General features: G+C 50.5%; 1 protein-coding gene across 6 annotated transcripts in view; it reads left to right on the top strand.

Annotated features, from left to right (window-relative positions):
* Positions 1-27,414, top strand: part of grip1 (glutamate receptor interacting protein 1) — a 126,240-nt gene that overhangs the window by 52,050 nt on the left and 46,776 nt on the right. For 2 of the 6 annotated variants that reach the window (XM_035401462.1, XM_035401463.1), the window contains exon 1: positions 1,558-1,747. The exons of 1 other annotated variant lie outside the window; for it this stretch is intronic. In XM_035401462.1, coding sequence (XP_035257353.1) covers positions 1,615-1,747 — 133 coding nt within the window. In that variant the 5' untranslated portion in view covers positions 1,558-1,614. Of the gene's footprint in view, positions 1-1,557; positions 1,748-16,890; positions 17,424-26,079; positions 26,297-27,414 lie in introns of those variants that run through there. 3 more of the 6 variants (XM_035401457.1, XM_035401460.1, XM_035401461.1) reach the window with 3 other exon arrangements.

Here is a 27,414-nt window from a genome sequence, read left to right as displayed (position 1 = left end):
ACCTTACTTTGAACCTGGCAGTCCCTTAATTGCACTTTGAATGCAATATGGCCACACACGTCTTTCATTTTAAAATGGTTTTATCATTTTGTTTAATTTTTTATTGATTGCGCTGTCGCTACTCTCTTGTTAGCATGACTGTTTTCCCTGTCACGGGGCGAGAGAAGCGGTACAGTCTCTCCACTGCCGTCGTTTTGACACATGAAACGATGGCTGAAGGAGAGGTCCCTGAAGCCCTGTTTATTGGCATAGCTGGGCTGTGCTAGGCTGTGTTAGGCTGTGTTAGGCTGTGCTAGGCTGTGTTAGGCTGTGCTAGGCGGTGCTCAGTCACAGCGAGGATGCGTATCTCAGGAGCTTTCCTTCAGATACAATCCCAGCAGCAGCATGGAGTCAGCACTTATATTGTATGGCTGATAAAATAGACGGGTTTCTACCTTTTACTGATAGAATAAAGAGAGGGGAGCTCAACCAGTCATGAGGTACATTGGTAAACACAGTAGAACAACAGCGATGGTGATTGGTGGATAGTGTTCTTTGTTAATTCCAACAGGGATCCCAGCAGCATAGCCAGAAACTATCCAACAGTTACTATCTCTGTCATTCTGTTGGCTGTTGCCAGCATACTGTATGATTGGTGGAGCTCGTCTCTGTTCAGTGACATCATAATGATCTCATCAGTTAGGTTAGGGTTAGGGGTTAGGATTTTTGGGGCTGTGGGGTTAGGGTTAGGGGTTACGATTTTTGTGGTTGTGGGGTTAGGGGTTAGGTCTTCATCCTGTCCTGCTTTGTGGCCCTCTCACTCGCCAACAGTTAAATTACAAGGTGCACAACCCCCACCCCCCTCCTCCTTCCTCCTCCCCCTTTTGGAATGGAATGACAGTGTGGAGAGCGAGTGTGAGGGAGGATAGAGAGAGAGAAGGGGGGAGTGAGAGATGAAGAGTGAGAGAGAGATAGCAAGAGAGAGAGGGAGAGAAAGGGGGAGGGATAGATGGATAGAGAGAGAGAGAAGGGGGAGGGATAGAGAGAGAGAGAGAGAGAGAGAGAGGGAGAGAAAGGGGGCGGTAGAGGGGGAGAGAGAGTGGAGCAGCTCTGATAGTAAACCTCAGGCAGTGGGATTCATAGTCTGGCTGCTCCTTTGAACTTTGTCTCTTTCCTCGAAGAGACTGTGAAAGACAGAGGCTCTCTCTCTCTCTCTCTCTCTCTTTCTCTCTCACTCTGTGTGTGAGTGTGTCTGTGTGTGTGCTTTCCTTTTTATCCAGACCCTACAGAACACACAGGCACACACACACACACTCACTCACACGCACACATATACACTCACACACACACTCTCACACTCACACGCACACACACACACACACACTCTCTCGCTCTCTTACACACACTCACACACACACACACACACACTCTCTCGCTCTCTTACACACACACACACACACACACACACACAGCGAGCTGTGACTTGGCAGAGGCTCCAGGCTGCAGGCTGCTGTGTCCGTGTGGAGCAGGAGGGAGCTGGGCTGGGGAGGGGGGTTGGCGGTTAGAGAGTTAGCGGTTAGGGGGTTGGCGGTTTGTGAGTTGGCATTTTGAGAGCTGGCGGTTAGCGCGCTAGCCATGGAGCGCTTCCTGGGATTGGTGCGGCTGATCCGGCGGTCCCGGCACCGGAAGGGGAAGAAGTACCGGCCAGAGGAGGACTACCACGAGGGCTACGAGGATGTGTACTACTACACCTCCCAGCACCTGCACCGTGAGTACTGAGGGGGGAGAGGGTGTGTACTACTACACCTCCCAGCACCTGCACCGTGAGTACTGAGGGGGGAGAGGATGTGTACTACTACACCTCCCAGCACCTGCACCGTGAGTACTGAGGGGGGAGAGGATGTGTACTACTACACCTCCCAGCACCTGCACCGTGAGTACTGAGGGGGGAGAGGATGTGTACTACTACACCTCCCAGCACCTGCACCGTGAGTACTGAGGGGGGAGAGGATGTGTACTACTACACCTCCCAGCACCTGCACCGTGAGTACTGAGGGGGGAGAGGATGTGTACTACTACACCTCCCAGCACCTGCACCGTGAGTACTGAGGGGGGAGAGGATGTGTACTACTACACCTCCCAGCACCTGCACCGTGAGTACTGAGGGGGGAGAGGATGTGTACTACTACACCTCCCAGCACCTGCACCGTGAGTACTGAGGGGGGAGAGGATGTGTACTACTACACCTCCCAGCACCTGCACCGTGAGTACTGAGGGGGGAGAGGATGTGTACTACTACACCTCCCAGCACCTGCACCGTGAGTACTGAGGGGGGAGAGGATGTGTACTACTACACCTCCCAGCACCTGCACCGTGAGTACTGAGGGGGGAGAGGATGTGTACTACTACACCTCCCTACACCTGGAGTCTGGAGCACCCTGCTCTCACTGGGGCACCCTGCTCTCACTGGGGTACAGGTGGCGAGGGGGTGAGAGGGAGGGGGCCAGAGGGAGGGGGGGCTTATCGTGGCGTGTCCCCATAGCTGATTGGTTTACCGTGGCATGTGTCCCCATAGCTGATTGGTTTACCGTGGCATGTGTCCCCATAGCTGATTGGTTTACCGCGGCGTGTCCCCATAGCTGATTGGTTTACCGTGGCGTGTCCCCATAGCTGATTGGTTTTTCATGGCGTGTCCCCATAGCTGATTGGTTTACCGTGGCGTGTCCCCATAGCTGATTGGTTTGCCGTGGCGTGTCCCCATAGCTGATTGGTTTGCCGTGGCGTGTCCCCATAGCTGATTGGTTTGCCGTGGCGTGTCCTGGCTGTTATATAAAAACACTACAGAGCCAAACTTCGCCCCCTCAGCCGTCATCTCTAATGAATCCTCGTCAGCTGTCTGTGCTCTCTGAGTCACAGTAAGGCTCTTCAGTGAGTTTGGTTTGTGAATTAGGACCAACTTTCCTTCTCTCCCTCTCTCTTCTGTCCTCTCTTCCTATTCGTTCAGCACCCACTCCTGTTGGGATTGGCCAGTTATTCCTCGGTCAGCGTTTTTAGGGTCTGCCGCGTTTCCATGCCAACCCTGATTCACCAAGATGGTGGTGCCAGTCACATTATCGCACCTGAGAGGTTGACGTCCCATAATGCACTTGTACAAATGTACCTGCTCTGTTCTGCATCAAAGCCTAGTCTATCAGTCCTGTCTTATGACTGATTTGAAGATGTTTCTGGGTTCATTCGGGCTGACTGCAATGTTAATGTACCTGTCATAATTCTCTCTCTGGGAGTTTAGTTTTTTTGCATAGTCAAATGGCAGTCTATTACGCACTGGTAGCATAATTTTGTCACATTGGTCATTTCAATGTGATCATTTTGTAGCTGTCAGTTTTTTTATCGCATCTGTGATTCAGAGGGCTGTGTGTTTCACTGAAGATTACGGATGTGGGGGTGAAAACAGGGGCGCTGCATTCTGCTGTAATTAGAGAGCAGGTTTAGTGCTGCACTGTTCTGCTCTGTGGGGGGGGGGGGGTGTGGGATGGTTGTGGGGGGGTGTGGGACCCTAACCCCGTCTGACACGTACTGCTGCTGACATCAGTGTGACTCTTTCCCATTTTATTACAAACAGGAAAAACAAGAAGAAGTAAAGCCAACAGGTGCAAATTTCCCTGAGCTGAAGGGAAATTTAAATCATTTGGCATCTGTTGAAATATTCTGAATCAGTGGCTCTTGTCCTTGTCATTGATGCTTTGCTGTGTGTTAGGTCTGATAATGGATAATACAAACCCTCACGCTGCTTATTCCTGGAGTCTGATGCGCTACGAGGCCTTTTCCCAAACTTCAGGCCTAAGTTCCCCACCGAAGCTGTGAGCCGGGGACCACTGCGCTGGGTGTAGCTCACTGTCCTGCTCACATGGTGCGTGCTCCGCGCTGGGTGTAGCTCACTGTCCTGCTCACATGGTGCGTGCTCCTGGGCAGTGCAGTGCTCACATGGTGCGTGCTCCTGGGCAGTGCAGTGCTCACATGGTGCGTGCTCCTGGGCAGTGCAGTGCTCACATGGTGCGTGCTCCTGGGCAGTGCAGTCTAATACTGATCCTCAGCATGCGGAGAGCTTTGAGATTAGAGGCTGTAGAATGACCTTGGGCTGGGGGTGGGGGTCAGGGTGGGGGGTTTGATTAATGAGGGTTCTGTTTTGGGTGAACTTGCACAGGTGACTTCAGGACGTGAGCTCAGGCCTGCCGCACCTCAGTGTTTGGGAGGCCTGCATGCTTGCCTCTGTCAGTGTAGGACGCTGTGACCCCCACATTTTCCCCGAGCTCTCTCAAGCCCCAAATCATGTCTGGTGGTTTATGGGCCCAGCAGGGCGTGTCATCCAGGGTCACTCATAGAGCCAGTGTGCCTTTCTGAGGGGTATTCACTGAAGCAGGTCATCACACAGGGGATATGAGTACAGTGTGTGTGTGTGTGTGTGTGTGTGTGGATTGGATTGGATTCATTTCAGAACATTCTAATCACTCACAGTATTTGTGGTCACACACCTTAAAGGGTTAAAGCGTGTAAAAATATTCATGATGCTTTTCATATTATTTTACAGCTGCAGGCTGAGGAGTCATGGAAACGGTTTTGGGGATGTAAGCTAAGTTTTTGTAGTTTTTGGATGTAAGTCTTTGCGGTGATTTTGTGCATGCTGTATTCCGTGTGATTTGGCTGCTCCCTCTCGTGACAGAATCTCGTTTTAAGAACATCCTCTTCCTGTTAGGGAGAGCGACGAGTGTTCGCTCACTGCACTGTGCTGACCAATAGCAGGACAGCCTGCACTGTGCTGAAGAGTATGGCTGCAGGTGTCCCTGCCGCAGACCAATAGCAGGACAGCGTGCCGCAGACCAATAGCAGGACAGCCTGCACTGTGCTGAAGAGTATGGCTGCAGGTGTCCCTGCCGCAGACCAATAGCAGGACAGCCTGCACTGTGCTGAAGAGTAAGACAGCGTGCCGCAGACCAATAGCAGGACAGCCTGCACTGTGCTGAAGAGTAAGACAGCGTGCCGCAGACCAATAGCAGGACAGCCTGCACTGTGCTGAAGAGTATGGCTGCAGGTGTCCCTGCCGCAGACCAATAGCAGGACAGCCTGCACTGTGCTGAAGAGTATGGCTGCAGGTGTCCCTGCCGCAGACCAATAGCAGGACAGCCTGCACTGTGCTGAAGAGTATGGCTGCAGGTGTCCCTGCCGCAGACCAATAGCAGGACAGCGTGCCGCAGACCAATAGCAGGACAGCCTGCACTGTGCTGAAGAGTATGGCTGCAGGTGTTCCTTCCACAGACCAATAGCAGGACAGCGTGCCGCAGACCAATAGCAGGACAGCCTGCACTGTGCTGAAGAGTATGGCTGCAGGTGTCCCTGCCGCAGACCAATAGCAGGACAGCGTGCAGCAGACCAATAGCAGGACAGCGTGCAGCAGACCAATAGCAGGACAGCCTGCACTGTGCTGAAGAGTATGGCTGCAGGTGTCCCTGCCGCAGACCAATAGCAGGACAGCGTGCCGCAGACCAATAGCAGGACAGCGTGCAGCAGACCAATAGCAGGACAGCGTGCCGCAGACCAGTAGCAGGACAGCCTGCACTGTGCTGAAGAGTATGGCTGCAGGTGTCCCTGCCACAGACCAATAGCAGGACAGCATGCCGCAGACCAATAGCAGGACAGCCTGCACTGTGCTGAAGAGTATGGCTGCAGGTGTCCCTGCCGCAGACCAATAGCAGGACAGCCTGCTTATCACCAAGTATGACATCAGCCGCGCTGTAATGTCTTGATAAAGTAACAATTTAATGGATTTTCTAGGCTTGCAGTCCAAATGAATAAAATGGCAGTTGCCGTGGAGACCTGTCCATTTGTCATGGAGTAATTATGCCGAATGCTTTCCCCAGGTGCATAAGCTTCGTAATAATCCAATTTATTCTGTCCCGCTGATTGAATAATTGATATACTTTAAAAGCTTTTCTAATTTGTTTCTTTTAGGCTGATTGAAAAGTGTAATAAATGGTATAGCCTGCAGCACTGTGTGCAGTATAAAGTCACTTCTAAGATGTGAATGTTTATTGTTGGACTTTCTAAAAAAAAGTTTCACAGGCACTTTATAAAACATTGTTTGAGAACAGTCCCAATCTCGCATTCCTGACTGGCAAAGTGAACCCCGTAAAGCACCTGTTTGTGAGGATATGAATGATTCATCTTTCTCTGCTCTGTTGGAGTGTTTTTGTGTTTTGCTAGCGCCCGAGGGGTGAAGTGTGCTTCAGCGTTCTCTGGCCTGGAGCTGTTGTGCTGCGTTGGGCGTGAGTAAGACGCACTGACGGGGCAGTAATTATGGGTTTTGTGGATGGAGATTTACGGGGCTGTGCTTTCAAGTTGCACTTTTGTGACTCTTTGTGCTTCTTCTCTGTAAAGAAAGCTCTGTGCCTCGCTGTGAAGCCTTCATTTCCTCAACTGCAGCGCAGCTGCTGTTCAAAGAGCAAAAGGTTCCTTCGCTCTGAAAAATAACCCACGGCGTTAAATTATGGGGAAAATATTTTCCTTTCCCAGTTCGCTTGCATTTCAAGGCCTACAACAACATGCATAATACACCTTTCTAATGCCACTCAATGCCCTGGAGATCGTAAGCTGGAGAAGGCTAGTTTGACGGACATATAGGGATCTCATGCATATTCACAGGGTTTGGAAATGACTGCACTGTACAGTGCTGTTCACCCTTAATGGGATTCCACTGTACCAGTAATGGACCCTAAGCCAGTCCTACTGTCAGAATATGCGAATCCCTCCCGTCTCCACGGAGAGGAGATGCGGGAACGGGGAAGGGAGGGGGCTGAAGTGTCTTTCCCCTGTAATCATACATATTTAACCTCCCATCTGCATCTGACAAAGCTCTGTTGACTAACTGTCAGAGGTAATTAGTTTTCTGTAATTAGTGCAGTGCTGGTTTCTTCCCCTGACTGAAGTTGTGTAGAATCTGGGTGGTGCGGTGGACAGCGCTGTGACCTCACACCTGGGTTTGAATCCCGGCCTGTCTGTGTGGGGATGTGTGTGCACGTTCTCCCCGTGTCCCGCAAATCAGCAATAAAATAACACCATTGTGTCACTTTTATTGAAAGTCCAGCTATTCGCGATACAATAAATGATCCAAACTGGATACTGCTGCATTAATGCTATTAACACAGTCAAGACATCAGATAATGGATTTCCCGCATTTGATGAGAATTCCCCGCAGGTGGCCAGGCGGTGACTCAGAAATATGGGCTGTGCAGTCATTATGCATTCTGAGTCCAGCCCCATCCCGCTCCTAATTTAATTTTCGGGGGGAGCAGTGGGATCGGATAATTGCTTTTTCACAGTGCGCACTGTGTGCTTGACACCTCAGTCCATGCTGGAGTATTAAATGGTTTTTTATTCCAAGATAAACATTCATTATGTGACGGTACAATCGGTTAAAAATAAAAATGTCAGCCTAAAAATCCTGCTTCTTCAGCATGCCAGCGCAGGCTGTGTGACGGAAGCGGTCTGTGAGGAGGCAAGCTGAATGCTGGGAGACGTATCCGCTCAGCATGCACTGATCCTCTGGGCCACTACTCGATTTCTCCTGATAAATATATATCTTTAATATATATTAATATGGCTTTTGATGGAAATGATCTTGTTTTAAATGGACGCAGTCACACCCCAGGGGTAGGGGGGAGGGGGTTGTTACTGTTCTCTAACCCTGGGGTAATTACAGTTACCCTGAAACTCTCCCGAACCCCAAAATCGCTAAACCCCTAAAGCCCCAACCCCCCAAACCCTGAACTCCCAAACCCCCATTAAAGCACAACCCTGGGGCAACAGCAGCAAGGAGACACTCCCTCAGTCCCTGACTGGGTTTACAGCTCCCCCTGGTGGCGTGGAGGGTGTGTGGCAGTTTCCTGTAGCCCCTAATGGCCGTGATGTCATGATTAACCGGCTGAGTAATGGATGATGTTTTGGGAATGCAAATGGAGGAGCTCTTCTCTCACAACAATACGGGCCGTTTATCAGAAGCCCTGTGGGTAGCTCATAACATCGAACTTAAAAATGAATCATTTTTTTCAGTCAGTAAACGGGAGGAAATGTCGAGTTGTACAACAAGAACACGGAGTAAGGCGCTCTCCCGGAGGAATATGAGGCTTTTACAGGAGATAAAGTCATAAAGAGCGGTGCTGGTGGATGTGCGACAGCATTAGCTGGGACTAATTGCTTATTAATGATGATTGATTTGCATACGTTTGGCTTTGGCAGTGGGGGATTGCAGAGTGAGAGAACAGGCAGCGCAAACAAAGCGCAACTAAGCACATGTCATGATTAATATGCTCAGCTGTGTCAGTACCACGAGTCAGGAAACAGCGCCTGTTGGTGTGTGTGTAGTCTGCGTGTGTGTGTGTGTGATAGTGTGTGTGTGAATGCATAGTGTGTGTGTGTAGTCTGAATGTGTGTGTGTGTGTGTGTGTGAGTGTATAGTTGCGTCTCTCAGAACTGTCCAACAAACCTTTTTTTCATATTTTACTTTATTACTTTATTTATTCATTTGTAAATTTTTTATTCAGATAATGAGCGCTGTGTTTTGACACCAGTAGACTTCTCTCTCAGGGCAGGGGAGAAGCTCCAGGCTTGTTTCCGGAGAGCCCTGTCTGCTCCAGGCTTGTTTCCGGAAAGCCCTGTCTGCTCCAGGCTTGTTTCCGGAGAGCCCTGTCTGCCTCAGGCTTGTTTCCGGAAAGCCCTGTCTGCTCCAGGCTTGTTTCCGGAAAGCCCTGTCTGCTCCAGGCTTGTTTCCGGAAAGCCCTGTCTGCTCCAGGCTTGTTTCCGGAAAGCCCTGTCTGCTCCAGGCTTGTTTCCGGAAAGCCCTGTCTGATAGAAGAGCCTGCCCTGTTTGGCATTCTGAACGTGTCCAGTAACCGTATTGAATCAGGGGCGGAAGTCACGCTTGGGTACGTCTGTGTCTTTCTCTGCCGTTTGGGTGGTGTTCCTGAATGAAACGCTTCTGACTGTGGAGCTACGCACCATGCATGAGAAAGCACTCCGAACACACGTGTGTAACTGTGGTCTGTGCGTGTGAGAGGATTCTGAGCACACGCGTGTAACTGTGGTCTGTGCGTGTGAGAGGATTCTGAGCACACGCGTGTAACTGTGGTCTGTGCGTGTGAGAGGATTCTGAGCACACGCGTGTAACTGTGGTCTGTGCGTGTGAGAGGATTCTGAGCACACGCGTGTAACTGTGGTCTGTGCGTGTGAGAGGATTCTGAGCACACGCGTGTAACTGTGGTCTGTGCGTGTGAGAGGATTCTGAGCACACGCGTGTAACTGTGGTCTGTGCGTGTGAGAGGATTCTGAGCACACGCGTGTAACTGTGGTCTGTGCGTGTGAGAGGATTCTGAGCACACGCGTGTAACTGTGGTCTGTGCGTGTGAGAGGATTCTGAGCACACGCGTGTAACTGTGGTCTGTACGTGTGAGAGGATTCTGAGCACACGCGTGTAACTGTGGTCTGTGCGTGTGAGAGGATTCTGAGAACGCTAGTAACTGTGGTCTGTGCGTGTGAGAGGATTCTGAGCACACGCGTGTAACTGTGGTCTGTGCGTGTGAGAGGATTCTGAGCACACGCGTGTAACTGATTGTGAATTCACTTAAAACTCAAATTTAACAGGCAACCTGCACATTATCAAATCTGTGAATTCACTTATGAGCGCACAAGGCAAAGGTGTCGAGAAAAAAACAGGACAAAAAAAGGGACTGTGCTGTTCACTGCTTGCTGGGAGGTGAGGAAGAATGTTCACCACCGATCACTGAACACTGTCCTTCGCAGGAAAACAACAACACTGCCTGAAGCTGACTGTCTTTATCTGCCCGCTGCTGTGGGCCAGTGTGGCAGTGGGCCTATGTTTGTGTGCTACCACTAGAGGGCGCTGTTATTCATCTTCCACTGACTGCATGTACCTCCAAGCCTTGGCAGTGAAGTGAATGCACTGACGTCTGGAAAGGCTAACCTGCAGCAGCGTGAATGAGTCTTTAACAGTTGTGCAAGCTTGCCATGTAGAATTTTTCAAATGTGTATTTAAGTTGCCTTTCTAAATAAATATTTACATACTGCACAAGTTCTCCAGGATGCTGAATAACCTTGATTAGATTCAGATTCGCAGATTCAGAGAGTCAAAGAGTCACAGATTCTGGTTCAGATTCCGAGATTGAAAGAGTCGAAGAGTCACGGATTCAGAGTTTCAGGGTACAGTTAAAGAGGCCAGCTTGCGGTTTTTGCACACTTAATTTCCTTTGTCCTGGAAAGCACAGTCAGTGTTTATGTAGGAAATGACAGGAGATTAAAGGGATGTTATCCCAACGGAATGTAAACCTTTAATCATTCATAGAGGAGGATGTGTGATGGATGTGATGGATGCTTGGGTGTGCTGGAGCACATGCTGTAATTACCCTGAGTTGGATTGTTTTATCTGCACTGGCAGACGGCACCTCGCAGAGTCCGTGATCTTCCCCAGAGTGGAAGGGCCTGTGTAGGAGTGTGCGGTCTGGCGGTGTGGAGTTTCACTTCATTAGCTGTATTTAATCGCGGTTATTTCTCTGTGTGTGAGAGGAGGGAGGTGGCAGGAGGGCCTGCGGGCGTCCTAAAAACTGCCTGTTCACAGCACGCTTCGAGGGGTCCTTTGAACAGATCAATTCTCATCTGATGTAGAAGGCAGTGTGATTGCCCTTTATATTAATATCAATAGATGTGCCAAACAAATTCAGACTTTAAAACATCAAATTCTCTCCCCAAAGCATCAGAGGATAAGTGATGAATTGTAGGGAAAAGTTGAACAGTGTCTGTGTGCATGTGTTTCTTTGTGTATGGTGTGTGTGTGGGTATGTAGGGTGTGTATGAGTGTAGTCTGTGTGTGTGTGTGGTTGTTTGTGGGGAAAGTTCAGCTCACATTGTGGTGTTTTTGTCAGGGTCACAGTGCAATCTGTCTCTCACACACACACGCACACACACAAACACACGCACACAGACACACACACACGCACACACACACAAACACACGCACACACATTCACTTCACACTCACTGAGCAGTCCTGGTGAACCTGCCGCAACAAAGCCGAAATTGAAAAATGAAATTGGTAACGGGATTCTGGGAGATGGACGTTTGTAAACACGTTTGCCTTCTTGTGTGAAATGTTAGTTTTGGGGAGTGGGGGTTGCAGTGCGCGTACTGCGCTGGTCTCTCTGGGGTTATTACAGAATATCTGTGTCTGTTCTCTTATTAAAAGAGTGGCGCTCTGGTCCTGTGGTCCGGCCTCTGCTCTGTGAGTAAACGCATCTCTCTCTCAAGGAGGCGTAATTCTGAAAGCTGTCAAACGTCTGAGAGCCAAAGCAGAGGGGACAGATTGCTGTTAAACTGGAGAGCGTGTTTGAGGCCGGGGGGCGAAGTGTGATTATAATGAGATTAAGAGAAGAGGCCCGGTCCTTTCCTGCTGAAAATATTTATCACCCAGCAGCAGGAGGCCGATAGGGAAGGGGAGAGATCTGAATTATTCAGTTCAGTCTGGAGCTCCATTTAAACTCTGATGCCTTAGAGCCACGACTCCCACCTTCTGCAGTGTGAACACACCACTGCGGCCTCCATTTCCTGATGTGCAGGACTCTTATACCCATCATCCTCCAGGGCGTGTGCAGCTGCTGCCCCCTGGTGGTGTGAGGTGTTGGAGCTGTAGCGGCTGTCCCGTTAACGCCAGGGTGACGGGGAGGGGTTCGGGTGATCCAGGTCATCGATCGGCAGACTGGAGGCAGCCGCCCCCGTCCTTAATCGTGCTGTTTCCTGTCCTAGCCAGTGCCCCGTCTGTGTTTACACACGTCTGCTCTCTGCGGGACGAGTGCTAATTAGAGGTGCCGGGTTTGTCCAAATGGAGACTGGTATCGACCCTCGCCTGTGGCAGTCCAGGGAGGGTCTCCACGGCAACGCGCCTTCCTCCCCGTGGAAGCAGAGGCAAGGGGCCATCACTACCTCAGTCTAACCTAAACGCAGTTTACACTGTTACTGCCATGGCAACGGCCCACATCGCGGCCGGAGAGGACACCGGCGACTCCAGCTCGCTCTCTGTCCCGTCCCTGAACACCCCCTGGTGGTGGAGGAGCAGGCCTGCACTTGGGCAGATCTGTGTCTCCTGTTGAAGTGGGCGTCGACACTGATCCGGGCCTTCTGCCCCTCTCTCTCCCCTCCCCCCCCCCCCCCCCCCCCCCCACTCTCTCCCCCCCCTCCCTTGCTCTCTCTGTCTCTCTCTCGCTCAACCCCCCGCACACACAGTCAGTATCAGTCGAACCCAGAGCAGTATGTGCTGAAACTGGCCACAGGATCAGCCCTCAGTGTACTGCTGGACCAACTGGGGGACGATGACGCTGGAACTGGATCCCCATCCTAAGCCCCCATTTCCACGGCAACGGGCTGGCCCGGGGTGCTCCTGCTGTCCCTCACGCTGCCTGTGTTGGGACGGGTCAGACTTCGAGGAGCGGCTGTCCCCAGGTCAGGTTGGGGTGTTAACCCCTGCACTACCACCAACCCGAAATGGGACAAACGTCGCGGAATTCTGAGCTTAGCGGGAGGTCTGGGCACTGTGCCCCTGCAGAAGGACCATGCGCTGAGGAGCCTGTTTGGGGGGATGCGTAGTCCTCAGGAGCTTCCTGTGCTTAAAGTCTGTCGATGTGAATGCGCGTGTGCCTGTGTGATGGCGGTATGTTCCTGGGTTGATGCCATTAGTCGGTTTTGTGTGAATAATGGTTGATATGGTTACCGCAGGGGCTCGAGTTGTGAGCTGTACTGCATGTCAGACTCCTGATTTTTACATAAAGAGCAGCACCACCTGCACAATGTTTACATTCAAACATGAAATGATGTTGTGCGTAACTGTCTGATAGAATATTGGGAGACGCGGTTGAAGTTGAATGGGTCAGTTTGTGCTGTTTGTGTTCACATTGATTTCATGGTCAGGTTAACAAGGATAAGAAGAACCATTTTGGCTGTGTGTGGGTGTTTCTCCTCTGCTGAATGAACTCATTTCATTTTCTATGGCCAGCCATATTGGACCAGAAACTTGACAGTAAAAAAGTGAAAGTGATTCCTACTGTATGTTCAGATGCGTTCATGAGTTCATGAAGCCTTTTGACAGTTAGATGAACAAAGCCACATTTCTGGTACAGAAAAGTTTTAAATCGATCACATTTGACCAGAACACAACCAGAGGGCTAAAAGCTCAATTTGGGCCACTGCACTGATTTTCATTCAATGAACTCTTTCTGTACCCTGTACTGTACAGGCTCAGGGAGTTTTCCTCTCTTTCTCTCTCAAATTCAAACTCAAATTATCTTTATTGGCAGTGATGTGTATATATATTTAAATATTATAAGCATGAGTACAACAAATGTACTTCAAGTGTGTGTGGTATTTGTGTATGTTAGTTTGTGCAATGTTATGCATAATCTCTATCTCTCGCTCTCTCTCTCTCTGTCTCTCAGAGAAAAACAAAAAAACTTCTGCAATTCTGGATTCTAGGCAAAAATTGTAGGTCTAGGCAGAACATGGTTTGATGTGTTGTCTCATCACAGGAAATGATGTTAAGATGATTCAGGAAGTGCCTTTGTGAGACCAGCTTTCTCTTCCAGAAAGCCCTGAGGTGTCTGCTGGGACACAACGTTGCACACGCTCTCCTCTCATGCCTGAAATCTTTTTGGCAAAATGATTTTTGTGTCTCAGAGCAGAGTCGCACAGCAGTGTGTGCACATACTGGTGTGTGTGTCTAAGTGTGCATAAGTCTGTGTGTGTATATCTGTGTGTGTGTGTGTGTGCGTGCGCGTGCGTGTGCGTGCGTGTGTGTGTGCACAAGTCTGTGTGTGTATATCTGTGTGTGTGTCTAAATGTGCATAAGTCTGTGTGTGTATATCTGTGTGTGTGTATGTGTGTGTGTGTGCACGTGTGTCCGCGTGTGTGCATGCGTGCGTGCGCGTGCGTGCGTGCGTGTGTGTGTTCGCGTGTGTGCGTGTGTGCGCGTGCGTGTGTGTGTACATACTGGTGTGTGTGTCTAACTGTGCATAAGTCTGTGTGTATATCTGTGTGTGTGCGTGCGTGTGTGCGTGTGTGTGTGTGCGTGCGTGTGTGTGTGCACATACTGGTGTGTGTGTCTAAGTGTGCGTAAGTCTGTGTGTGTATATCTGTGTGTGTGTGTGTGTGTGCGTGCACGTGTGTGTGCGCGTGTGTGCGTGCGTTGGGCTGAATAGGGAAATGCATTTATAGATCAGTCAGTCCTGCATTTCAATCCATTTGTCACGTCGATGGAGAAATGAACCAGCTTCTCTCAGCCCAAGCAGAGCCCACCATCTACAAACCAAATTTCACCTTTAATGCATTTTAAATACACTGGGGAGCACAGTTCTACAAAGACAAAATATGCATTTAGATTAGTGGAAGGGTCACTTAATTTGCCATCTTATTATTAATTTGAAAATAACATTGCCGTGACTCTTATCTGACTGACTTCTTATTGAGCACTTCTTGGAAGCATTTGATTGACTCATCTCTGAAAGCACTGTATTCCAAAGATACCGGCATTTTTAAGAGGGTAACATGCTCCAAATTAATCCTTAAAACATGAAAATGAAAGTTACAACAGTGGGATATGTGTTAAATAAAATTAAGAGTTTCTGCATAATTGAAATGTGATGATAATTGATGCCCTGGATCTGAAGTAATATTAAATTCAAATTTGGAAGGAGTAGATATGAGAAAAGTACTGATAGAGAATAACAGGAAGGAATTCATTAACTGCCGAAAATGATTACTATGCAAATTGAGATGCGTCAGCGAGAATATAAAGAGGAGTCTGAGGCCGTTCTCTTGCACCGCTCTCTTGTCACCACTAGGGGCTGCTGGCCGCACAGAAGCTGTTATTTCTCCCTGTTTATCTGTAACTGAAAATCATTGTGGAAAACAGAGGTGACAGTCTGATTCTTAAATGTAAACGGCATATTCAGTAAAGATTAGCGTATTCTACTGAGTAAAGAGTAGCATAGCTTTTAAATAGTGACCCTAAACAGATTTAAGCAAACCCTTTTCAATCTCTTTCTTTCCCCTGCTAAATCATCCCCTGCTAGACTGAAGCCCTGACATTTTTCCAGGCATACAAAACAAGGTGACAAAGCCTCTTGTCATCTTTGTAATTGTGAGCTCAAATCTCAATATTAAACATCTTAAATCACCCTCAACCAGTATAAGAGGAGCTGCATTGATGTATGGATTGTTCATAACAGGTCATTTTTGCTGAACTGGGACTGCACATTAGACTGAAAACATCTTCAGGTTTAGTGTACACTAATCTCCACCTGTTCACCTGGCAGACTCAGACTCCAGTTATACTCTCATATTAGGACTTGCCAGCTATTTTAGTTTCTAAAAAGGATATTATTTTGGAGGGGAGAAAGTGACACATTTACTTTAGTCTCTTTCTTTTTTTTTTTTAATCCACCAAATATTCTCGTGCTGTCAGGACATGGCAGGGGGCAGGTGTGTATCCCTCCCATTATGCAATGCAGCAATAATATTCAGAGGGTGCAGCGGAGTGTACACGGGATAGTGTGTGGGTTGGAGAGGGGGCGTGCGGAGGGGGGTGTGGTGTGTGCAGGGGGCGGGGGTGTGTTTATGGAAGAAGGCGTGCGGGAGGGGGTGTGCATGTATGGTCATGTGACATGTATATGTATTTGTATGTACATAGTATTTGTATGCACAAATTGTATACACACATGAATATACGTAAGTCATTAACCCAGTGCAGCGGATTTGTTTTCCTCTAATCCCAGTGCAGGCGTCCTGCTGTGTGTGAGGCCTCTGGTCATAATATAATCCCAGATTAGAACCGCATTCCCATGCTGCAGCTGTGATTCCCATCTCAGTGTGCAGCCCGCAGATAACACCACTAGGGCCCCAGCCCCGGGGGGAAGAGATCAGCCCACTAGGGCCCCAGCCCCGGGGGGAAGAGATCAGCCCACTAGGGCCCCAGCCCCGGGGGGAAGAGATCAGCCCACTAGGGCCCCAGCCCCGGGGGAAGAGATCAGCCCACTAGGGCCCCAGCCCCGGGGGGAAGAGATCAGCCCGTAACCCCTGACCGCCCTCTCCGCGCAACAGCGGCATGCTGGCTGGGGTTAAAATAATCATTACGCATGTTCTAATTATATTCATATCAAATTATTAATTAATAGAATTTTTATATATGAACCAAAATGCAAGTTATGATACATGGTATGTTACACATGATAGATGAATGTATGTGCAGTACAGATACTTATAAACTAGTTTGGGTGGAAGTATGGGGAATAGGTAGAAGAAAAACTTTGGCGGTTATTATTTTATTTTCTGAGTTAAGTATTTTATTTTGTCATTTGATGTTTCTAGATCAACATCCCGTGAAAAAATATCGTCATATCCTTACCGGCTTCAGAATGCGTGATTAACTATGCATGAAAGGGAAAAAGGAACACACTGTTACCCATTTATTTTGTGCTCCTAATTCCGAGGGAAAAAAACATTCATTGTACACACACTTTACGGGCTTGTTTGAAAGAAAAAGTATGTGTGAGTTTTTTAACTGAGGCGAGAGAGCGAGCGGAGCGGAATACATCGAGAGTGATAGAGCAAATGAACTGGATTAATTGCCTCTTGGTTGGTTCCAAGTAAATGTGGGCTATCTGCTATTGCCTCTCGGATGAATTCCCTCGACATTTGGCTCCGTTGCTTATCTAAATAAAGCGCAAACACAACCGCTAGGCTTCATGATAATCAGTTTCTGCGGTTGGTCCAAATCTCCCCGTCTCATCAGTTTGAGGCTCTGGTACACTATCGGTTATACAATCAAGGGCAGGAGACCTCGCCTTTCCCATCGATGAAAATGAAATATAATTTGTCTCGGATAAGCAGCAGTAGCCGGCGCTCCACGCGCAAGCATGCAACTTTAAAAGCCCATTCAGATGGCACAGCGCGAGGCGACGGCGGTTCTCTGCAGGCACACCCGCTCTGCCTCCCTCGCGCGCCCCCCTCCTCTGTAATTCACCGTCCTTTTTTAACGGTAGAGAATATGCGATTTGTCATTCTAAGGCGCTAATCTTCGCCGTCCGGACAGAGGGTGAAGGAGGGCTCTGCGCTACTTGCTCTTGAACCTGATCTCTTGCTGCTACATCGCCGCGAGCGCTGAAAGTCTGTCGCTTCCCGGTGGGATTACCTTTCTCCTGCTATGTGCGGGGAATCTAGATATCCGCGTGCTGCATCCGCCACTCCAGAGCCCTCCGAGCACCTTGACGCCGAGCAGTGAGCGAGAATGATAGCCGTCTCTTTTAAGTGCCGATGTCAGATACTGCGGAGAGTGAATAAAGGTACCGTGGTTGTCTTTTCTTCCCTTCTCGCTCGTGCGTGCGCAGCGGTATTTGAGTTGTATTACTGAAGGGTGAAATTGCTGACATTTGAACGTGGACTGATGACTGTTCTGACGGGCTTGACAGTGAAGCGGGGCAGCGATTAGTGTATAGAGATAAGATTTGCAGTCAGAGTATTATTTCGTGCGCTTCCGTGAGTCCGTTTATGGAAGTGCATGCATGCTGCCTATCGCATAACGATGTACAAAAACAGTTTTCCCGTTTGTGGGATGACATGAATATTCATTAAGGACTAGTGCTGTAGTGTTATGCTCACTCCGCAGTGTTTACAGACTATATGTTTTCTTCTTTTTTTGCCTCAACAGAATGTGAGCGATATTTGTAGTTTAGCGCATTGTCCTTTTATTGGTTAAAATAAAGCGTGCTTTTAATGGAGGTACATTTCATTCGCATTGCATTTTGAGGTCCACAAAGCATATCATTCCAGGGTTACTCTTTCATTGTCTGACTACAGACGCGATTTGTGTCATTCCAAATAAAGGTCACCGTCTGTTAGTGCAGTGCATTCTGCGTCCGTGTGGCAGAGAGTCGCTGTTGATGTGATGGCTAACGGGCCGTAGGACATCGCGCGTGTCCCGGCGGCCATTGGAATTCTCCTCACAGACCACTGAGCCGCGCGCGCCAGTGCCGTCACCTCCGTCTATAGTCTCTGGCGCGGTCCTCTAAAGAGCGACAATTAAAACATGGCAGGTTTTATACATCTTACGAACCTGCAGACATGTTTTGTATATGATTGAAGTTCTGATGGACATAAAGTTCCCTCTTACATTGTCTGTGAGTAGCCTACTTATTACCAGAAATGGCCCCTGCCCCGGGTAGGATGGAGCCGCACCATATGTGCACCGTTAATGACTTTCAGCTGTGTAACATAAGAGTGAACTTCATCCTGTCTGTTGAGAGGTATTGGAATGACTCTGAAGCTGAATGTAACTGGATATGGGTTGTTGTTCAATGCTCCTGAATGTATTAATAGCATCCATTTGTATGGTCTCTGAGTGACAGGTCATTGTCTTATAAATAACAGGATCTTGGGCTGGTGCTGTTCTCTGCTTGTGTATGCTGATGGAGGGGAGGATTCCTGGGCATGACTGGAGGAAATATTAGAGGCCACTGGAGTTTGCTTTGGGGGAGGGGGAGGGGGGGAAGTGATTTGCTGTGAAGCGTGAATACTTCTGTTGGAACAATTAGGAGGTTTATAGCCACCATCATTTCCTATGACACTCATATGGGGGTTAAAGGTGCCAATCAAAAGCTTTCATTAAAGAAATGACTCTGGATAAGCCAGCTTGGAGTAAGGGCTGCTCCCGTGCCATCGGTGTGCCCAGCAGCATTGCTAGCATGGGCGTGCCGTCAGTGTGCCCAGCAGCATTGGTAGCACGGGAGGGCTGCACTGTAAGGGACGCTGATGTCTGTGCGTTTGCTCCGTGTCTTACGCGGTATCAGAGCGCCACAGGCACCCAGCTTCCGCGCCTGTGTGGCTCCAGCGCACGGCAGATTGCGTTCCCCTGAGCTGCACGAACGGAGGCGTGGCGCAGGAGCCCAAACTCCGCGGGAGAGCTCCCCTTCAAAGCCGTCTGGCCGTTCCGCCTCTTCACTCCCCGCAAAGCAAAGGATTATTCCTCAAAGTCATGAGAGGAGCTCCTGCCGTCTGCGCAGCCAACGCTCTTTAAACCAGTGCACACCTGCCGTCTGCGCAGCCAACGCTCTTTAAACCGGTGCACACCTGCCGTCTGCGCAGCCAACGCTCTTTAAACCGGTGCACACCTGCCGTCTGCGCAGCCAACGCTCTTTAAAACCGGTGCACACCTGCCGTCTGCGCAGCCAACGCTCTTTAAACCGGTGCACACCTGCCGTCTGCGCAGCCAACGCTCTTTAAACCGGTGCACACCTGCCGTCTGCGCAGCCAACGCTCTTTAAACCGGTGCACACCTGCCGTCTGCGCAGCCAACGCTCTTTAAACCGGTGCACACCTGCCGTCTGCGCAGCCAACGCTCTTTAAAACCGGTGCACACCTGCCGTCTGCGCAGCCAACGCTCTTTAAACCGGTGCACACCTGCCGTCTGCGCAGCCAACGCTCTTTAAACCGGTGCACACCTGCCGTCTGCGCAGCCAACGCTCTTTAAACCGGTGCACACCTGCCGTCTGCGCAGCCAACGCTCTTTAAACCGGTGCACACCTGCCGTCTGCGCAGCCAACGCTCTTTAAACCGGTGCACACCTGCCGTCTGCGCAGCCAACGCTCTTTAAAACCGGTGCACACCTGCCGTCTGCGCAGCCAACGCTCTTTAAACCGGTGCACACCTGCCGTCTGCGCAGCCAACGCTCTTTAAACCGGTGCACACCTCCGTCCTCAGGTGTGCGCTCATTTCCCCTCAGTACAGACGCCCCCCAGCGGGAGAAGTGGTGTCCTGTGAAACAGGGCCCTTGCTGAGAGGGGCTTGTTAAACAGAGGGGTTTGTGTGGGACGGCTGTTGTCCGGGCGTGGGTGTGGCGTGCTGGACCCTGCCCATGCGGTGAGCGGAAGGGTCTGTCTGTCCCTTCAGCACTGTGCAGAAAAAAGAGACGGACTGCCTGGGGCCCTTAGCCCTGACCTCGGAGTGACAGACAGAAACATATTCCGTCTGTGTGTTTACTTCATGCTTGTTCTACTCATGCTTTGGCAATGTGTGTAAATTTACGTCATGGCAATAAGACTCATTTGAATTTGAATTTGAGAGAAACTGAGACGTAGTTAAAGAGAGAGAGGATGAGTGGGAGAGAGAAAATGAGTGTGTGTGTGTGTGTGTGTGTGCTGTGAGAAGGAAAGAGATGTGAACGAGGGAGAGAGAGTGTGAGGGAGAGGAAGAGGGAGGGAGAGAGAGAGTGAGGGAGAGCGAGAGGGGAAGAGAGAGAGAGAGTGAGAGTGAGTGAGTGCCTTTATTGGCCTTTGTCTTATAAATTCCAGGCAGGTTGCTAATACTGCAGTAAGAGGCTCCTGGCCTTCATGCCTTCACTGGCCTCCTCCTGCATGAGATGAAGAGATGTTCTCTCCCTCCCCCCACTCCCTCTGTCTCTCTCCCTCCCTCCCTCTCTCCAGCTGGTCCACATGCAGACAGATGTGCAGTGGCTGTCCCTCCTTCTTTTCTGCTCTCCCACAAATCCTTGTCAATCTTTCTGCTTTTTAATAATGCACCAGTTTCTCCATGGCTACTTGACCCAAAAACAATGAATGAAGAACAGCTCTGAGCCCGTGGCCAGCTGGGCTGGCTCGCTGCTCCAGGAGGGAGGGCGTTTCAGCCCCCGCTCCCCCAAGGCTGAGCAGTCACTGCAGATGCCCAGGCTAGGCTGCTCACCACCAGAGAACTTGTGCATAAAGGGTGTTTATTCAACCAGGAGCAGTTGGGGCAGCCATAGGTTTAATGCGTGCTGTAATGAAGGAGGAGGATATTGTGGATTCCTGTTACTGTTCAGTGTTTAGTGTTGCTGCCAGTAGTATTGGAGGCAGGCAGTGAGATTGCTACACATGGGAAGAATTTTGCTGCTCTGAATTATATTATTTGTTATCGTGACACTCCAGTTCCTGCCCACGATTATCTGTGCAGGGCTTTTCCCCCAAACTTGGAATTTTAGGCCACAAAAAATCCAATTGAGCTTCAGTCAGTTTAGGAATTGAATTGAAACTCGATTAATGAATTGAGAATGCCCATGATTGTTCTGTGAGGGTGTTTCAGTGAATGATTTGTTTGAAATCGTTTGTGGAATTGACTGAATTTAAATGGAACTCTCCCCCCGATGCTTCTGAGTGCTGAGTGTTTGTGTGCCCACACAGTGTGCTCTGCTCTGGCTGAGTGGCAGGATGGAGCTCTTGCCAAGGCAGAGCGTGTGCTGTGTTCTCTCTTCCCTCCTGTTTCTGCATATATTGGCAGTTAGCATTTCATGGTGCATTAGCAGTTACCAGTGTTAGAGGTTAGCGTCATGTTAACTGTTAGCATCATGTCAGCAGTCAATAGTGTTGTTTGGTAGTAGCGTTAGCAGTTAGCGCTGTGTTAGCAGTCAGTAGTGTTGTTTGGTAGTAGCGTTAGTGGTTAGTGCTGTGTTAGCAGTTAGCGCTGTGTTAGCAGTCAGTAGTGTTGTTTGGTAGTAGCGCTAGTGGTTAGTGCTGTGTTAGCAGTTAGCGCTGTGTTAGCAGTCAGTAGTGTTGTTTGGTAGTAGCGTTAGTGATTAGTGCTGTGTTAGCAGTTAGTGGTGGGTGGAACAGCAAAAGCTTCCCTTCCACAGTGAGAGAGCTACAGCCGCTTGGCCCTGTGAGGCTTGTCTCTCTGAAATATCACGGGCTATTCAGAGGCCGCACTGTTGCGCTGTCTGCAGGCACAGCATAGCGTGTCCCTGCTAAAGGAGCACTGAGCTTTTCATTAGCATCTTTAGCACTGTGCAGGTGAAGGCCCTGTTGTCCTGTGTTTTGGGGGCACACACAGGAGACTCCAGGCTAACGCACAGATCCAGGCTGATTATTTTCCATCATGGCTGCCGTCGGGAGATCCCATCCCTTTGATGAGATTTTCGGCCATGGGAACTGCCAACTGGCCGGGCACAGGACCCTGGCATTCTCTCTACACCTCCCTCTCCCCCTCCCCGCGCTGGCTTCCCTCTGTCGTTTGATAGGTGGATGCGTGTCATGTGACCACTGTGCTTTGGCCTGGGTCGCCACTGTTGGCAGCTGTGGTTGATGGATAGGAATTATTCTAGCGCAGTGCTGTTGGATGGCACTTGTAAAATGTGAATGTATAGAGCCTTTTATCACATTATCTCAAAGCACTTTATGGGGGGGGGGGGGAGTGGATGGGGGGGCTGATTGTGCATTCACTGCAGGGGGGGGGCGTGAGCTCTCACACACAGCATTACACTGTGTTCAGTGGCAGGTACACTGAGAGTAGTCAATGCGTGGAATAGCCTGCCAGGTCATGTAGTAGATGCAGAAACTGGGGATTTTCAAGACTAGGCTTGATACAGTGTTAGATACTCTCTAGTCTGTAGGTAATGAGAGCGCTAATTTACTTGTGGCGAGCATTGTGGCCTGTTCTCCTCATTATATTATTTTATGTTATGTATCAGTGTTACGTCCCCAGGTGCATTATCATCCTTCAGTGTTTTTTTTACTGTATTTAGACGGGGGGAAAGTGGGGAGGTTACAGGTAGAGACGAGACAGAAAGGGACCCATACATGATTGGTGTGAAAGGTGCTATATGAACAGATAAATCACCTGAGTAATTGGTTGGTTGGTTAGACGAGTCTGTGAGATGAAGAGATTCTCCATCTGGTGGGCTCTGTGGAGAAGCTGGCAGGTATTGATCTGGGAGAAATATTCCTCTTCCTCTGCATTGTCCTACACCAGCGAGCTGCTGACTCATTGATGAGCCCGTCCCGCCCACCCAGAGAACACAAAACCAGCGCTGGCACGGGCATGCAGATGTTCCTGTGACACACAGCACAGAGCGCACAGCACACAGCACACAGCACAGAGCGCACAGCACGCAGCACACAGCACGCAGCACAGAGCACACAGCACACAGCACAGAGCACGCAGCACAGAGCGCACAGCACACAGCACACAGCACACAGCACAGAGCACGCAGCACAGAGCACACAACACACAGCACAGAGCGCACAGCACACAACACACAGCACAGAGCGCACAGCACACAGCACACAGCACAGAGCACACAGCACAGAGCACGCAGCACACAGCACAGAGCGCACAGCACACAACACACAGCACAGAGCGCACAGCACGCAGCACACCGCACAGAGCGCACAGCACGCAGCACACCGCACAGAGCGCACAGCACGCAGCACACAGCACAGAGCACAGAACGCACAGCACAGAATGTACAGCACGCAGCACAGAGCCCACAGCACAGAGCCCACAGCACAGAGCACGCAGCACAGAGCACACAGCACGCAGCACACAGCACAGAGCGCACAGCACGCAGCACACAGCACAGAGCACGCAGTATAGAGCACAGAGCGCACAGCACGCAGCACGCAGCACACAGCACACAGCACAGAGCGCACAGCACGCAGCACACAGCACGCAGCACAGAGCATACAGCACAGAGCACACAGCACAGAGCGCACAGCACGCAGCACAGAGCACACAGCACACAGCACAGAGCGCACAGCACGCAGCACACCGCACAGAGCACGCAGCACAGAGCACACAGCACACAGCACAGAGCGCACAGCACGCAGCACAGAGCCCACAGCACAGAGCACACAGCACAGAGCGCACAGCACGCAGCACACAGCACAGAGCGCACAGCACACAGCACAGAGCGCACAGCACGCAGCACAGAGCACAGCGCATCTGCATCTGCAGGAGAAGGCTGCGTGGGGGGGTGTAGGTGTACAGGTGTCGGGAGGTGGAAGTGCACAGGCGTGGAGAGGGGGGGGTCTGGGGTGTGGCATGATTGGGGACTCTCACACCCTGCGATCTGGCCTGTACTCTGACCCTGGCCCACACACCTGGCACACACACCTGGCTCTTGTACCTAACCCACACACCTGGCACACACACTGGACAGCTGTGCAGATGTTGCTTGTTGCTAGGATGAGAGCTGTGGGAGAATCTTAATTAATAAAAAATAATATTAATTATTTTAGACATTACATATAGTTTGGGGTTCCGTAAAATTTATAGCAATTGGTTTTGTCTGGCCACATAAATGTAAACGACGCATCGTCTGCAGTCTGCACAGCGTTTCACAAAGTCCCTGGCTCACTGACTGACTAAATGAAATAAAATAATTCATAATTCACGATTTCTAATAAGGAACATTTGTGTATTATTCAGGCTAATAAAATTTCCTTTTTGGCCAACAGAGTTGCTCAAATGAACTTCCAGCAGCTCACAGCAGCCTTTTAACTAAGGAGCAGACTTGGATAAATTCTTTGTCTTGCATAATGCCACAGTTCTGAATATCACCAGTTCCACCTAAATTACACTACCCACTAATCCCACCAGCTCATTCATATAATCATTAATTTATTAAGTTTGTCTTTCATTAAGTTTTTCATCAAGATATTCCTACAGTACAACTACATGAATGCTTTGTAAAAATAACAACAAAAAAAAAACACATACCGTTGCATAAACATTTATGCTAATCTCTGCAGGCTTCCATAGGCTGCGGTGCTGTATTTTACCGTGATTGTCATGTGTGGCACAACCATTGCAGTCTAATGGATTCCCTGATGAGGAAGACGTACCGTGTCTGCCATGGATGGGGACATAGCACACGCTGTGACAGTCATGTTCATACATTCTCATGCAGTGCTTATGAAGAGGCTTTAAGCTGTGTGACTCTGCTCTTTATTTTTAGCAAACGGCCAATGCTGATCTCATCCCTCTCACAGCCCTGCCTGCTGCTGAGCGCGATGCAGAGAGGGCTGGAAGTCATGTAAAATTTAGGGATCCTGCTTTCTGGGACCTCCCGTCTTAGTGCTGAGCTCTGAAACAGACTGCAGAACACCCAAACCCAGTGCCTCACTCCCAAACCCAGTGCCTCACTCCCAAACCCAGTGCCTCACTCCCAAACCCAGTGCCTCACTCCTAAACCCAGTGCCTCACTCTCAAACCCAGTGCCTCACTCTCAAACCCAGTGCCTCACTCCCAAACCCAGTACCTCACTCCCAAACCCAGTGCCTCACTCCCAAACCCAGTACCTCACTCCCAAACCCAGTGCCTCACTCCCAAACCCAGTGCCTCACACCCAAACCCAGTGCCTCACTCCCAAACCCAGTGCTTCACTCCCAAACCCAGTGCCTCACTCCCAAACCCAGTGCTTCACTCCCAAACCCAGTGCTTCACTCCCAAACCCAGTGCCTCACTCCCAAACCCAGTGCCTCACTCCCAAACCCAGTGCCTCGCTCCCAAACCCAGTGCCTCACTCTCAAACCCAGTGTTTTAACCCACTGTCAGAGCCTGTGTGGCCCTGTGCTATAACAGACTGTGTGTAGCAGAGTCTTAATTTTTTACTGCCTTGGAAAAAAACAAAACCCTGAAGAGGGGGGGAGGGGGGGGTTCTGCATCTCCAGGTCCCTAAATGAGCCTGCTGGTATGCATGACTGGGTGTGTGTGACCCGACAGCTCTGTGCTCTCTCTCTCTCTCTCTGTGGTCTCTCTCTCTCTCGCTCTGTGCTCTCTCTCTCTCTCTCTCCCTCTCTCTCTCGCTCTGTGCTCTCTCTCTCTCTCCCTCTCTCTCTCTTGCTCTGTGCCTCTGTCTCTCTCTCGATCGCTCCCTGCCCTGTGGAGCAGGGGAGTTCTCCTCTCCTCTCTCGGCTAGTAGGGTGAGTCGGGGAGACGGGTCCAGACGTGGGCAGTTCTGGCAGCTCGCTCTCAGCACGCGGCTCGCTCACGCTGCTGAACAGCGTTCCACGGGGGGCAGGGAGGGGGGTTAGGGTGGCTTTATTGTGGTGCAAATATTTTGTCATGCCAGCTGTCTGTGTCAGCTGACACTTGGAATTTCTTCTGCTCTTTTTTGGCTTTTTCCCCCCTCCCTCTCGGAGGATCGTTTTTGTACTTTTGTAACTGCTCTTCCTGTGACTCTGAAGTCCCTGCGTGGCTGGGGGGGGCAGTCCCCGGGCTCTCCGGGACCGACCGGTGCAGCGGCACGCCGAGGTCTGACCGGGGAAACGGTGCTATGCGGCGTGGCGAGGCTGCCCGCCGGCCGCAGAGCACGCTGTGACCTCACTTCCTCCTCCGCCTCTCCTGCGGGGGAGCCCTTTCGCCATGGCGTTCCTCTGTGGCGTCAGTCAGGCCTTTCGCAGCGATGCGGGTGAGTACTGAGACAGCGCCGGGGCTCAGAACCCACACAGGCTGATGTTCAGAGAGAAGAGCCGGAGGAAAACAGCATGCCAAAGACAGGCTAAGACTCTTTCTGTCCTGTAGTCTGTGTTAAGTAGAGGCTTGGTGCTCCAGCTGTTTGCTGGGCTGTAGGGGCATCTCAGACTCCACTGAGCATCGAAGGTCAATGAGCCACCTAAATAACACAGGACAGCTTTATAGCGCAGAGCTGCATCTGGGGGTATTACGTCTGCGTTATACGCCAAGTGAATTAGCCGAGTGAGATTTCAGAAGGGAATCCACACCTTAATTAAAATGTGTAAAGTCTCAGTCAGTATTTACTGCCTGTGGCTGGCCTGTATCTCCAAAGCAACAGTGTAGTAGCGTCACAGAAACTGGGGGTGTTACATGCGTGGCCTGGCTGGATTATAGTAATGCAGACTGATCCAAACATTTATTGTACTGATTTATTTCCCAGCCCCCCCCCCCCGGGTTGTAACGATGTGGTTTGTCTGCCTTACTCTGCTCCGTGAGGCTGTAATGAGGGTGATGGGGGGGAGTGTTGGACGCTCTTCTTTCCACACGCTGGTGGCCCATCTTCAGACCCCCTTGTAACGGCCCAGAGGAGCGTCAGGAGTTAACGGCTCCTCATGCCTTCCTCTCCGGCTGAGTGGATTAGGCTTTATTTATTTATACGCTTTATATCTGTGCGCTTCTGTCAGAGCAGTGCTGCGCTGTGGAGCTCCCTGAGACCTGCGCTGTGGAGCTCCCTGAGGCCTGCGCTGTGGAGCTCCCTGAGGCCTGCGCTGTGGAGCTCCCTGAGGCCTGCGCTGTGGAGCTCCCTGAGGCCTGCGCTGTGGAGCTCCCTGAGGCCTGCGCTGTGGAGCTCCCTGAGACCTGCGCTGTGGAGCTCCCTGAGACCTGCGCTGTGGAGCTCCCTGAGGCCTGCGCTGTGGAGCTCCCTGAGACCTGCGCTGTGGAGCTCCCTGAGACCTGCGCTGTGGAGCTCCCTGAGGCCTGCGCTGTGGAGCTCCCTGAGACCTGCGCTGTGGAGCTCCCTGAGGCCTGCGCTGTGGAGCTCCCTGAGGCCTGCGCTGTGGAGCTCCCTGA

Source organism: Anguilla anguilla, chromosome 19 (genome assembly GCF_013347855.1).
Source record: "Anguilla anguilla isolate fAngAng1 chromosome 19, fAngAng1.pri, whole genome shotgun sequence".
NCBI classification, from domain to species: Eukaryota; Metazoa; Chordata; class Actinopteri; order Anguilliformes; family Anguillidae; genus Anguilla; species Anguilla anguilla.
The sequence above is the reverse complement of the archived record's forward strand: the minus strand, read 5'-3'. Positions and strand labels throughout refer to the sequence as shown.